The following is a 14168-nucleotide window of genomic DNA, read 5'->3' on the forward strand; positions in this document are numbered from 1 at the left end:
AGAGTCAGTACTTTTCAATGAAGAATCCTGGAGCAAGCACTTTGGAACTCAGGAAAAATAACTTTATTTACAAAAGAAAAACCCTGGCGATAAAGCACACATGCTTTTATCTCCGGCATAAAGAAAACCTTACTCTAAACTTAACTCATATCAGCAAACACGCCCATGGCCACAAACTGAGTCTGCGAGTCAGGTCAAAAAGAAGAGGGCGGGGAAAGGGAAGAACACACGGGTGAACTGACTATTTATACAAACTAACTCACATTCCTGGATGCTTAATGACTTCCAGCTGCTCAGTGATTAGAGCGACTTCTTACCTCTTAACCCTTTAGTACCAACAGGATATAAAATTTACAACATGTTATGGTCTAAGAGAAAATGATATGAAAGTGATATATCGGTGGTATCTAACACCGAGTATAAATGTATAAATCTAAAGCAAATAAGTGTTGGAAATGTAAAGGATGAGCAAGTAAAATCCTCAATGATACATTGGGCAATAGATATTGGTCATAATATAGACATAGAAGCATGGGGATGATTGTGGAATATGGATATAAAATCTACAGCATGTTATGATTTAAGAGAAAATGATATGAAAATGATATGTCATTGGTATCTAACACCAAGTGAACTGGCAAAAATGTATAAATCTAAATCAAACAAATGTTGGAAATGTAAAGAGAAAGAAGGTTCTTTTTATCATATGTGGTGGTCTTGTAGTAAGCTTACTGGGAAATGATATCTAATGAATTGAAAAGAATGTTTAAAATAACCTTTGTAAAAAAAAAACCCAGAAGCTTTTCTTTTGGAAGTTATAGGGACAGAACTACCTAAAATGTCTAGAAACTTATTCCTGTATGTGATTACAGCAGCAAGAAGGTTACTTGCCCCAAAATGGGAAGAAGCAGAAGTCCCAGCAAAGGAAGAACGGATGCAAAAACTTAAGGAATGTGCAGAAATGGTGAAACTTATCAGAAGAATAAGGAAACTAGATAATAAATCTTTTATAAAATAATGGAAATGGTTTGTTGAATATTTATGGATAAATTGCAAACAGTTGGGAGGATTATTGTAATAACCTGCAGTTTTATAAGAGTATATTTGTAAAAAAAGATGAATAAGTGAGCAAATTAAGTTAATTTGGATAGGCAGAGGATATTAAGAAGAAGAAGAAGAAGAAGAAGAGTTTGGATTTGATATCCCGCCTTTCACTCCCTTTAAGGAGTCTCAAAGCGGCTAACATTCTCCTTTCCCTTCCTCCCCCACAACAAACACTCTGTGAGGTGAGTGGGGCTGAGAGACTGTGACTGGCCCAAGGTCACCCAGCAGCTGCATGTGGAGGAGCGGAGACGCGAACCCAGTTACCCAGATTACGTGACTACCGCTCTTAACCACTACCCCACACTGGCTCTCTTAAAAACCGCAGAAAGAGGGGGAAAGGAAGTCAAGTTTTGAAATGTCAAAATGATTATAAAATTAGTTAAATGTATAAATTTGAAAACTAGAAATAAATAAATAAACCAATAAAGTGTCCCAAAACGAGAAGAACCTCCAAGCACCAGGATCTCTTCCTTTGCATCTTGAGAGGCTGGCGGTCGTGAGTCTCTCCCAGTGTCCTTCCTGTTGGTCAAGGGGCAAACGTCATCCGTTCCAATTCAGTGGCTGAATTGGTTCAGATTCCTCCAAGCGCAGCTCCTAGTTCTGGCCTTCCATAGAGCAAATGCTGGACTTGCAGCTTTTTGTGCTCCAAGACTTTTCCACCTTCATTTCCCCTCACACTTTATGAATTTAAGGGCCGGGGATGTGGGAACCAAGCAGCTCTAGAAAAGACAGAACTCCTTCATAGTCCTCCTGCCTGCCCTGAGAGGTCCCCATGAGGTGTAGGAATGGATTTAAACAATAGGACAGGATATATACCGTATATACTTGAGTATAAGCCGACTTTTCCAGCACATTTTTTATGCTGAAAAAGCCCCCCTTGGCTTATACTTGAGTGAGGCGGGCGGTGGCGGCGGAGGGACGAGTGGCCTGAAAGGAGCCCTTTCTCATCACTGGTACAGCCGCCTCCGCCTCTCACAAGGGCAGGCACAGGAGCCGTGGTTGGGAAAGGTGCTGCGCTGCAGGTTTGTGGTGTGGTCAACCAGCTTATACTCGAGTCAATGTTTTCCCAGTTTTTTGTGCTAAAATTAGGTGCCTCGACTTATACAGTGGTACCTCGCAAGACGAATGCCTCGCAAGATGAAAAACTTGCAAGACGAAAGAGTTTTTTGTTTTTTTAGTTGCTTCGCAAGACGAATTTCCCTATGGGCTTGCTTCGCAAGACGATAACGTCTTGCGCCTTTTTCTGAAAACCGTCAATGCATTCCTATGGGAAACCGTGCTTCGCAAGACGAAAAATTCACAAGACGAAAAAACTCGCAGAATGAATTAATTTCATCTTGCGAGGCACCACTGTATTCGGGTTGGTTTATACTCGAGTATCTATGGTAGTTTAGTTATTATCCTCCCTCGCTCATGTGAGTGAGATCAGCAGAGTACCATCCTTTGCCAATTTAAACTTAGAAGCTAAGACAGGGATGCTTTAACCTTCTAGAAACAATAATTCAGGATGCTTTCAGGCAGACTGGATTTTCTTGGTACAGTGGTACCTTGGTTCTCGAATGGAACCCGAATGCTGCATACCTGGAAGTTTCCGGTTTGCAAACTTTTTTCAGAAGCCGAATGTGCTCCGTTTTGAGTGTTACGCTTCTGATTTGAGTGCCACACTTACATTTTGAATGTTACGCTGAGGTATGTCTGTTTTTGTGATTTATTTTGCGGTTTTCTGTGGCTTTTTTGTTTGGTTTTTGTGACTGTGTGGAACCCAGTTCAGCTACTGATTGATTGATTGATTGATTGATTGTGTGACTGCAGTACATTGTTTACTGCTTTCATTTTATGGATCAATGGTCTTTACATAATAAAATTCATGTTAAATTGCTACTTTAGGGGCTGTTTTTAAAAGTCTGGAACGAATTAATCCATTTTGCATTACTTTCTATGGGAAAGCGCGCCTTGCTTTTGGAACGGACTTCTGGAACGGATTAAGTTTGAGAACCAAGGTACCACTGTATTATGCCTCTTCTCCCCCACTTAAAAGCAATCATACACACATTGTTTTGTGAAGAAATAAAAGCAGTGTTTACTTACATAACCAAGGTCTCAAAGCAGCAATTACAGTAGCAAAATGAAGCAAAATTAAGACAGGTTTATAACTACTATCCAAGCTACAAAAGTACAAAATCAAAGTAATGGTGTCTGAGCATATGCATGTGGTTGCAGCTTATTGCCAAGGCACAGAAAGTAAGTGATCTCAGTTTTTTCTCTAGCCAATTTTACAGGAAATTTTACATATCTGGCAAAACATGAATCATTGGGTGACTACAATAATGTTCCACATGAGGTACAAAAGGCCTCAACTCCTTGGAATGGAGGCCACATAAGAGTTAACCAGCAGGTCCAGCAAGAATTTCAGGAAGACGTGAAGCCATAAAACACATTGTTGGTGTTTTTATGACTTTCCATAGGGCCGAGGCTTGTATTTAATGGCGGGGTGGTGCAGAGAGGATAATTCAAAGGTGTGGCAGTCTGCACATGTTCTGATATATCCAGCCTGAAGGTTCTCAACATTAAGAAGAGAGATTTATACCCTTTCAAGCGGAAAATTTGGTCAGGCCTGTCTCCACTATGCTTGCGTTCTTTATTTATTCCATTTTTAAATATCATTTTTATTTGATTTTACAAATATAAAATTATAACATTCCAGATGTGTATCCATATATAGAGATTACTCTGAATCTCAAGATCTCCCCCCCATCCCCTCCATGGGTCCTATTGTCAACATTTACAAGTGCATATTTTTCTATAATCTATATTTTATAGTATTTGTTACATTATAAGTGAGATTAAATTCCTGCTAATGTTTTCATCTGCTTGCAACAGTCTGCTAAATAAATTATATTCTCTCCCCCTTCCCCATTCTTTTTAAAAGTTTTTGTCCTCTTGGTTCCTGAGATTCTTTATTTATTTCAAAAGATCGGGATAAATATTTTAGAAGTGTGTCCTCTCCGCCACCCCCAGGCTGTTGTTGTTGTTGTTGTTGTTATTATTATTATTATTATTATTATTAGGCAGCTCTTGGCTCCCATCAGCTTTGCAGTGCGGTCTAGGATGGGTTTATGCTGGGTAGAATATGGAGGAATTTCAGCACACCCACCCAACCCATCACAAGTCTTGTTCCCATCTCCCTGCACCTGCCCTCACGCAAACACCCACCTGTCCTCAGCAGAGCCTCCTTCCCGTAGTCCAGGTATCTCCGCAGCCACGCAATGCAGTCCTCCTTCCCCACGTAAGCCATCACAGAGACCGTCTGGTTTCCAGTCCGGTTCACCTGGGCTCCTCTCTCGACTGCCATCCAGGAGAGAGACTCCAGGTCAAGGTCGGGGTAGAGCGTCCCATCGTAGGCTTCCAGCTCGTACGCTCCTTGGCGCCCCTCTTGGCTCAGCTCGCAGCCGTACCTGACCTGCCAGGTGTGCAGGCCTGGGAGAAGGGGCAAGAGGTCAGTGGGACAGGGGAGTGAGGTCGGGGGACCCGGGCAGGTGAAACCCCCACAGATCCACAGAAGAGGTTCGGCAAAGATATTATTATTCTTATTATTCTTATTATGTTTATTTGTTTATTTGTTTTTTAAAAATATTCATTTTTCTTTTTCATTCATTACATACATCTCAAATTCTTAACATTTACTATACAGTGGTACCCCGCAAGACGAATGCCTCGGCAGACGAAAAACTCGCTAGACGAAAGGGCTTTTCGTTTTCTGAGGTGCTTCGCAAGACGGATTTTCCTAAGGGCTTGCTTCGCTAGACGAAAGGGCCCTGCCTCTCGTGTCATGGCGACGGTCACTGCGCGCACGCACGCATGCTTCCCCGCTCCTCCGGCTCCCTCCCACCTTCCGGCTGACGGCCGACCTTCCGGCTGCCTCGCGCCGCTGCCCATCCCCTCGCGCGCTCCCCTCAGAGAGCCGCTGCCGCCAGCAGCCAGCGTTGCAGCCAGAGTCGCGCTCCTGAGCCCCGCCGCCCTCCAGCAGCCGCGTCGCGCGGTGGCCACAACGCGCGGGTGAGTCTGAGGTACCGGCTGCAGCAGCTGTCCTGTTTCTCCCCGCCCCTCCCCGCCGTTGTCAGTGTTTAAATGCAGTGGTGCTTCGCAAGACGAAAAAACTCGCACAACGAAAAAACTCGCGGAACGAATTAATTTCGTCTTGCGAGGCACCACTGTATATTCCTCCCTCCCTCCCCTTGTGCTTCTGGTTTGTTTCTATTTTCACCCACTTTGCTATCTCTTAACAGAGAAAGTTATTAATAACATAACATCAAACCTAAAAACATAAAAATAAAAGTAAATACACCATCGTATTTTACTATCTTCTAAACATTTTCTGATGCTGATAATGTGAATGTTTATTTAAATCCAAGATTTGATTATTTTTAACCTCGAGGAAGAAGAGGCAGACTGGATAGCTCAGTCGGTAGAGCGTGAGACTCTTAATCTCAGGGTTGTGGGTTCAAGTCCTACGGCGGGCAAAAGATCCCTGCATTGCAGGGGGTTGGACTAGAAGACCCTCAGGGTCCCCTCCAACTATGATTCCAGCGCCAAGGGCCTTCTGGCGGTTTCCTCACTGAAAGAAGTGAGGTTACAGGGAACCAGGCAGAGGGCCTTCTCAGTGGTGGCTCCCACCCATCAACAGCTGACTCAGCTCCTGGGGCTACACAACTCCCTCCCACCCCACTGTTGGTTCCTCTAGCTAAGCATCATCAGCACCAAGTTTTTACTTGTAGTTGCTTTCAGGCAGGAATCTCTTTCATCCCTACTTGGTGATGTTGAGGATTGAAAACAGGTCATTTTTTTCCCATGGAAAGCAATGAACATTTTCTGTTTACCTCCAAGTTTAATGTCACTCAAGTTCCGACAGTGCAATCCTATGTACAGTGGTACCTCTGGATGCGAACAGGATCTGCTCCGGGGCCCCGTTCGCATCCTGAAGCGAACACAACCTGCGACTGCGTGTGTGGGGGTCGCAATCCGCCGCTTCCGTGCATGCGTGTGATGTCATTTTGAGCGTCTGCGCATGCGCAAGCGGCGAAACCCGGAAGTAACACGTTCTGTTACTTCCAGGTCGCTCAACCTGGAGCATATTTAACCCGAGGTATGGCTGTGCTTGTTTACGCAGACGCAAGTCCCTTTGGTTTCGGTGGGATTTAGGGGCAAGTGTAAATAGGGGCTTCCCCTGCATGCAAAGACAGGCCCAGTGGATCGAGCAGATGAGGCCAGATGTGGGGCCAGCCGTAAATAAGGCAGTTTCTGCACATGTCGCAGAGAGAAGTGAGGGGCAGATGGGAATCGTCCACCAGGGAAGGGAGACCATCGAGGAGAAGGAAAACTCTGATCCTAAACCTCTGCTGACTTGTGGGATACCTTCAGGAGAAGAAAAGGCTCTCAGGAGCAAACTCTACATAAATCCAGAGTGGAGGCCCGAGGATGGTTGGGTGCATAGCTGTCAAGCGTCCCTTATTTGGAGGGACAATCCCTTATCCCAGCGCCGTGTCCCGCTGCTGTCCCTTATTGATGGATGTCCCTTAAATTTCCCGGGTTTCAAAGGAAGCAGCTCCTCTCCCTCCCTCCCTGCCGGCTAGGGGGGAGGGAGGCTCCAACTGTGTTGCTTGGCTGCCCGGCCCGCCCCCCTCTGGCCTCCTCTCACCAGCCTCAGCCCCCAGGAACCCCTCCCCACCGGGACTGGTGGGAGCCTCAGGCCCTTCTGCCGCCATCCTCCTCACGGCCACCGAACTGGGCGTCTCTGCCTGGGGCCTCCCCTCTGCCCGTTACCACCGCTCCTGCTAGGCCGTACTGCGGCTGTGCCGCCGAAGGACCCGAATGAGATGGGCAGCCTGGCATGGTCTATGAATTGATGAGGAGCCTTGAGAGGAGAGCGAGGGCAACCATAGAGAAAGCAGTTCAGAGAGAGGAGGAAGAGGCGGAGGCGCGGGCAGGTGTTCCAAGGGCTACAAGGGAAGGACCGCAAGCACTTCTCCCATAGATTTGTAGTGGTAGACTAGCATAGATGGTCTGATCTGCGGGTTTACTTCGGGCGCTATTCCCCCCCCCTCCTCCCGCCCCACCTGATGGAATTGAGAGCTGAAGATGGAGCACGAGAGAAAAGATACAGAACTGCAGCAGCATCTTCGTAGCTTGGACTTCATTTTGTGCGAAAAGTGGTTGTTGCTTGTAGTTATTTAATTGCAGTGTTTCATCGGCTGGTGTCTTGAGCAGCAACCTCTGGAAACGAAGGGCTAAAAACCGGCGCCGCTCTCCCAAATTATCTGGTCCCTTTTAACTGGTTGACTAAAATCCCTTATTTTGGCTGCTGGTCCCTTATTTTCAAGGCTGCTGGTCTCTTATTTTCAAATCTGTAAGTTGACAGCTATGGTTGGATGGCGCCTTGTACGCCTCCTTCGGGCAACTCCTGCGGCTCAGTTGGTACCAAACGTTTTGCTCTGCTTTTCTTTGGAGCACGTCAGCAAGGCTGAGAGGGGGGTCTTGACGTCTGAGCAGAACAGGACCTCCAGACACATTTGCCCAGACTTTCACCCCAGGGAGGTCACTTGAGTGCTGCTAAGGTTACCGTCAAACTGCTTGGTGCATGGAGGGAGAAGGAGCTTCTGTGCAGAACAGAGCTCCTCCTTCCTTTTCTCCCAGTTGTCCTCCCCCTTCTCCCCATTTCCTGGCCAGGGGAGGGATAAATATTGGGGAGGGGGACTCGCTGCCCCTTGCAGCACCCACTCACCTGTGCTCTGCTCGTGGTCACGCTGCACACTCTCCAGAACGACCCGGAAGACTTCCTCAGCGTCCCGAAAGATCTGGGTCATATGGTCCCAGTAATGGGGGTAGTCCTGCCCCACCTTCTGGACCCAGGGCACCTGAGGAAGGGCTCTTTTCCTGTCACTGTCGTACTGAATGAAGATGTGGTCATCAACGGACCCCTGAGCGGTGAACTGGGGCAGCCCCTGGCCAGGCTCAGACACCCTCGTGTAGAAATAGCGCAAGGAGTGCGAGGAGGAGCCTGGAAAGGAAGACAGAGGGGGCAGAATTAGGGCTCCAGTAGAATCACAAAATGAAGGTATCTCTAAGGGCAATTTAGTCCAACCCCCGGCAATGCAGGAAGCTCAGCTAAAGATTTCTAAGTATTTAGGAAGGATGTTGACGAGCTAGAACATGCGCAGAGTGTGGGAATGATCAGGGATGCAGGAGAGGTTATATTGTTTGATTATAGCCTTTCCAACTTGTGTAAACAAGTTCACAATTTAGCAGAGTAACATTCCCCCTTTTAAACTCACGGCGGATGCGTTTGCTCAGGCTTGCTAAAGCCTCTATAATAACCGTTCTGGTTTTTTCCCCTTATTCCCTCATAAAAGATAAGACATGACACAGTCTTCTATAAAATAAGTTTATGTTCACAATCGGATCCCAGAAGGCAGATTTAGCTTAGAAAAGTAACATACACCTGGAAACTATCCCATAAGGAGACAGTCCCTTTGTCTTCTCTTGGCTGGAGGCCAAGAGAGCATCTTTGGCTAATCAGATGTTGCTTCTTCGACGAAAGTAGTCATGGAGAGAAAGATGGCTGTCCTGCACTGTGCTTTTGTCGTTACCTGCACAGGTGAGGCCACGCCCACCTCTAGTCACATGCAGAGGAAGTCTGTCCCAGCCCAGAAGGAAACAGGAAGTTTACCTGCTGGCTGGACAAGCATTCCTCCCCATGTGTAAACATGTTCACTCTAGGAATGTTGTACTTGACTGCTCTTGTGTTTCACATCCCACACAGAGGAGGGCAACTAAGATGATCAAGGGTCTAGAAGCCAAGCCTTATGAGGAATGGTTGAAGGAGCTGAGTAGCCTGGAAAAGAGGAGACTGAGAGGAGATAGGAGAGCCATCTTCAAATATCTCAAGGGCTATCACGTGGAAGATGGAGCGAGCTTGTTTTCTCCAGCTCAGGAGGGTAGGACTCAAACCAATGGCTTCAAGTTTAAATAAAAGAGATTCTGACTAAATATCAGGAAGAACTTTCTGACAGTAAGAGCTGTCTGACAGTGGGACAGTCTCTCTCGGGAGCTGGTGGACTCTCTTTCCTTGGAGGTTTTTAAGTGGAGGTTGGAGGGCCTTCTGTCATGGATGCTTTAGTTGAGATTCCTGCATTGCAGTGAGTTGGACTAAATGACCTTTGGGGCCCCTTCCAACTCTACGATTCTATGATTCTATGATCCATGAATCCAACATGGAGCTCAAACCCTGAACGATCAATGCTGTCACTCTTTGCTGACTTGAAGAAATGCAGTACAGTGGTACCCCGCAAGACGAATGCCTCGCAAGACAGAAAACCCGCTAGACGAAAGGGTTTTCCGTTTTTCGATGCGCTTCGCAGGACGAATTTCCCTATGGGCTCACTTCGCAAGACGAAAATGTCTTGCGAGTCTTGAGATTTTTTTCGCTCCCCACCCCCTTTTTCTAAGGCACTAAGCTGCTAATAGCCTTTTAGCAGCTAATCCGCTAATCCCTTAAACCTTTAATAGCCGCTAATAGCTGCTAATAACCGCTAATAGCGCTAAGCCGCTAATAGGGTTGCTTCACAAGACGAAAAAACCACTAGACGAAGAGACTCGCGGAACGGATTAATTTCGTCTTGCGAGGCAACATTGTATTTTAGCCATAATTCACGTGTGGGCGTGTGCATGTTCCTTGCAGTTCCATACACTCTCTAATAAAAAATATCACCGTGGACAGCACACATGCAAGAAAATTGGCAGAATCACATCAAAAGTAAAAAAAAACCAAATGTCAGTTGAGTCCAATGACCAAGAGCAGTTCTTTTGTGCTTTATTTTGAAGGCCATAGCGCTTTGCAAGTTGCTTTGGGTCCCTTCTCTGGGGGGAAAAAGAATCTAAAATGAATAATATTAGAGATGTTAGCACTGCAATGCTGGGCAATGCCTTTTATTCAGCCGTCTGTTTTCTGCACATTTTGCTTGACCACCAACTAAAATGTCACAAAATAGTGACAAACTTTCTAGTCCTCTTTGTTTGCCCCAAACGGATATTGCGCAAGGAAAAACACAAAGCAGAAGTTTTCAGCTCGGTATTGTCGCTGGAAAGCTCAGCTTGAAGACGTGGTTCCGAGGCGGAGATTGTGGTGCGGGGGAAGGTTCGACATTTCCTGTTTTTTATTCTGCCGATCTGCTGTTTTCCCTTCAAATTAAGAGCCAAACTACACCTAATGTCGCTGTACCAGGTGGGTGCAGTTGTGTTTGTTATCAAGACTGCAACATGCCAGGGGCAGAGGACTCAGGGAGGGGAGGTTTAAAACACAACTTTAAAATTACAACTTTAAAACTTTAAAAAACTTTAAAACTTTAAAAGTCACAACTTTAAAACTACAACTTGCATTGTTCCCACCCACCCCAAATTTGGAGCCTATCCAACTAACCCTGGAAAGTGAAACGTGCCAAAGAGGAAAGAGAGTCTTGTGACACCTGAAAAGTTAAGAAGCCTTTTTTATGCCACAAGCTTCAAGAAATAGCATTTAATGTAGGAGGTGCAGAAACTGTTTTCCTGAGCGGTTTGTGTTTGTGTGTTCACACATGGAGGTGTTTTTTAGGGGGGTAAATAGTGAGGCCAGAGGTAAAAGAGATGCAGAAATGTACCTGTTACCACAACCGTTTCGCCCACCGGGAAGCCAATTAATACACAGGCCCCAATAAATGCAACCCAGCCGTGCAATTGAATCCTTGCATATCGTGAAAAGTCAACTTACACCTGTGGTCCTGCCTGAATTCCTTTGGGCATCCTCCGCAGAGCCCAGCCAGATCTGGGACAGCAAAATCCGCCTGGCACCGTCATCTTTCAATGCCAGGCAAAAACTTATCTCTTCCGCCAGACAGCTTTACAAATTAGGGGGATGTCGCTGGATGTTATTTGTATTTTGCGGCCAAAACAATATTGTATTTTCTCGCTGCTGTTTGGCTGGAATTTATCCTACGGCCTTTGTTAACTTTTTCATTCATCCAACTTAATGTTATGGTTGGTGTTTTTAAAATGGTGTAAGTTGCTTACGAAGATCATGGCCACTGGCAAATAGAAGGGGAAGAAACGGAGGCAGTGAGAGATTTTACTTTCTTGGGCTCCATGATCACTGCAGATGGTGACAGCAGCCACGAAATTAAGAGACACCTGCTTCTTGGGAGGAAAGCAATGACCAACCTAGACAGCCTCTTAAAAAGCAGACAAAGGTCCGTATAGTAAAAGCTATGGTTTTCCCAGTAGTGATGTATGGAAGTGAGAGCTGGACCATAAAGAAGGCTGATTGCCGAAGAATGGATGCTTTTGAATTCTGGTGCTGGAGGAGACTCTTGAGAGTCCCATGGACTGCAAGAAGATCAAACCTCTCCATTCTGAAGGAAATCAGCCCTGAGTGCTCACTGGAAGGACAGATCCTGAAGCTGAGGCTCCAAGACTTTGGCCACCTCATGAGAAGAGAAGACTCCCTGGAAAAGACCCTGATGTTGGGAAAGATGGAGGGCACAAGGAGAAGGGGACAGCAGAGGACGAGATGGTTGGACAGTGTTCTTGAAGCTACCAGCATGCGTTTGACCAAACTGCGGGTGGCAGTGGAAGACAGGAGTGCCTGGCGTGCTCTGGTCCAGGGGGTCATGAAGAGTCGGACACGACTAAACAACAACAAGTTGCTTACAGACTCCTTTTGCAGCAAGCGGCTAACAATTGAAAACATCACCATCATCTAGTAGCTCAGCTAGTAGCTCAGTTGGTAGAGCATGAGAGTTTGAAGCTCAGGGTCGTGAGTTTGAGCCACACGTTGGGCAAAATATTCCCGCATTTCAGGGGGTTGGACTAAATGACCATCGTGGTCCCTTCCAACTCTGCAGTTCTATGATTCTTTGATCTCATCATCCCTGCAAGGACAAGCCAGGCCCAAATAAACTGACGGGAAAGGGCTGCGAGGTGGTGGTGTAAGGGTCAGAGCGTTGGTCTTTGTTACCTGGGAGATGAGGGTTCGAATCCCCGCTCAGCCATGAAGCTCGCTGGGTGACCTTGGGCCAGACACTGTCTCTCAGCCCAGCCCACCTCCCAGGGTTGTTGCGAGGATAAAATGGGAAGCTCCACCTTAAGCTTCTTGGGTGAAAAAGTGGTGTGTTAAATGTAATAAATTCAGTAAATAAATCAAGAGAAGGAATGGAGGGGGGGACTTTGGGGAACTGGGGAGGGGAGATAAGGTTGTTTCTCTTGCTTGTCTCTTAGGAGGCCTTTAGTTTCCCTTCCTTATTGCTACGGCTCTCCAAGGTGCGTTTTGTAGTTTGCCAGGTGCTGGGCAGAAAAGAAACAACAAACACAGAAAGCACACCCCCATATGCACACCAGACCTTTAAAGCACATTCAAAGCACATTTTCCCCGCTCCCAAAGAACCACGAGAACTCTAAACTGCTGGCAATTTAGGTCTTTCGGGGTAAGCTACAGTTCCCATACTTATTTTTCCAAAGCCAGCGGGGGGTGGGGGCAGATCAAACCAGCCAGCACCCAGCACTGAAGTATTTTCGGGGGGGGGGGTGTAAACAGGCCGTACATTTAAATTATAGCTCTGCGAGGGGAAAAGCAGGGCTGCAACTCTAGCTCTGTGTATTCATTCATAGCTTTATACCCCCACGCCCCTTTGGCGCTTGCAGAATTTTTGTAAGGGTTGCCACCATTGTTACACAGTAGACCCAATGGGCACGACTAACGTAGGTGCATGAATTTCCAAAGGAGACCTTTTTAATGTGTTGTTGTTGTTGTTGTTTAGTTGTTCAGTAGTGTCCGACTCTTCGTGACCCCCTGGACCAGAGCACGCCAGGCACTCCTGTCTTCCACTGCCTCCCGCAGTTTGGTCAAGCTCATGCTGGTAGCTTTGAGAACACTGTCCCACCATCTCGTCCTCTGTCGTCCCCTTCTCCTTGTGCCCTCCATCTTTCCCAACATCAGGGTCTCTTCCAGGGAGTCTTCTCTTCTCATGAGGTGGCCAAACTATCGGAGCCTCAGCTTCAGGATCTGTCCTTCCAGTGAGCACTCAGGGCTGATCTCCTTAAGAATGGATGCGTTTGATCTTCTTGCAGTCCATGGGACTCTCAAGAGTCTCCTCCAGCACCATAATTCAAAAGCGTCAATTCTTCGGCGATCAGCCTTCTTTATGGTCCAGCTCTCACTTCCATACATCACTACTGGGAAAACCACAGCTTTAACTATACGGACCTTTGTTGGCAGGGTGATGTCTCTACTTTTTAAAATGCTGTCTAGACAACTAACTTAGGTGCATGAATTTCCAAAGGAGACCTTTTTGTATGTGTAGCAAGTGACTAATAAGTGTGATATTGCTGTGAGAAGGACAAGAAAGTTCGCCCCCATCTAAGCATATTTAGGAAAATACGTTTTTACCTTTTTAGCACCGTAATCTCTGGGTTGGAGGAGGGGGCAGGGGGTGCCCTGAACAAATACAGATCATTTTCTGCTGGCGAAAGAGGCGCTAAGGTATGGATTGCATTGTCTGCAAATCCACTCTCCCCCAACCCGCTCACTGTAAATGTCTTGCGGACAAACACACGCACGTCCTGGGTGCCAATTCTGTTCCCGGGTAGACATTTAACCCCCGAAGAAGCCACTCACCTGCGCAGCCCCCCAGCAGGAAGGAAGCAGATCCCACCAGCAGCGGCAGCAGCAGCAGCCCGACGGGCCACCGGCGCAGACCCATCAGCAGCTTCGCGTTGCACAATTCCCTCTAAGAAGCCCGGGGAACTCGCGGCCACTAGAATCCAGGCAAGAACCGGGACGCCTCGGGCTGCATGGGTGTCTCCCTGGGGGATACTTGCGTGCTCGCGCGCTCTGCTATTTCTTAACAGTTCCTATTTACAACTTCACCTCCGTCTGTGACGCTTTTCTGCCTCCTGCTGGCTACTTCCCAGGTCGGAAATGCAAGCCGGTGATTTCTAAGAAACCACCCGGGTACGTCTGAGCAAGTCACGGGGCGCGAGTA

General features: G+C 46.9%; 1 protein-coding gene across 1 annotated transcript in view; it reads right to left on the reverse strand.

The window, feature by feature from the left end:
• Nucleotides 1-14117, reverse strand: part of LOC310672905 (uncharacterized protein) — a 36381-nt gene extending 22264 nt beyond the window's left edge. The window contains exons 1-3 of the mRNA XM_083430558.1: nt 13802-14117; nt 7883-8158; nt 4318-4581 (exon numbers count right to left, since the gene is read on the reverse strand). Of these exons, the coding sequence (XP_083286684.1) occupies nt 4318-4581; nt 7883-8158; nt 13802-13886 (625 nt within the window). The 5' untranslated portion in view covers nt 13887-14117. The remainder of the gene's footprint in view (nt 1-4317; nt 4582-7882; nt 8159-13801) is intronic.
• Nucleotides 14118-14168: the final 51 nt, after the last annotated feature.

This window comes from Podarcis tiliguerta (assembly GCF_965153285.1).
Source record: "Podarcis tiliguerta genome assembly, chromosome: 2".
Classification (NCBI taxonomy): Eukaryota; Metazoa; Chordata; class Lepidosauria; order Squamata; family Lacertidae; genus Podarcis; species Podarcis tiliguerta.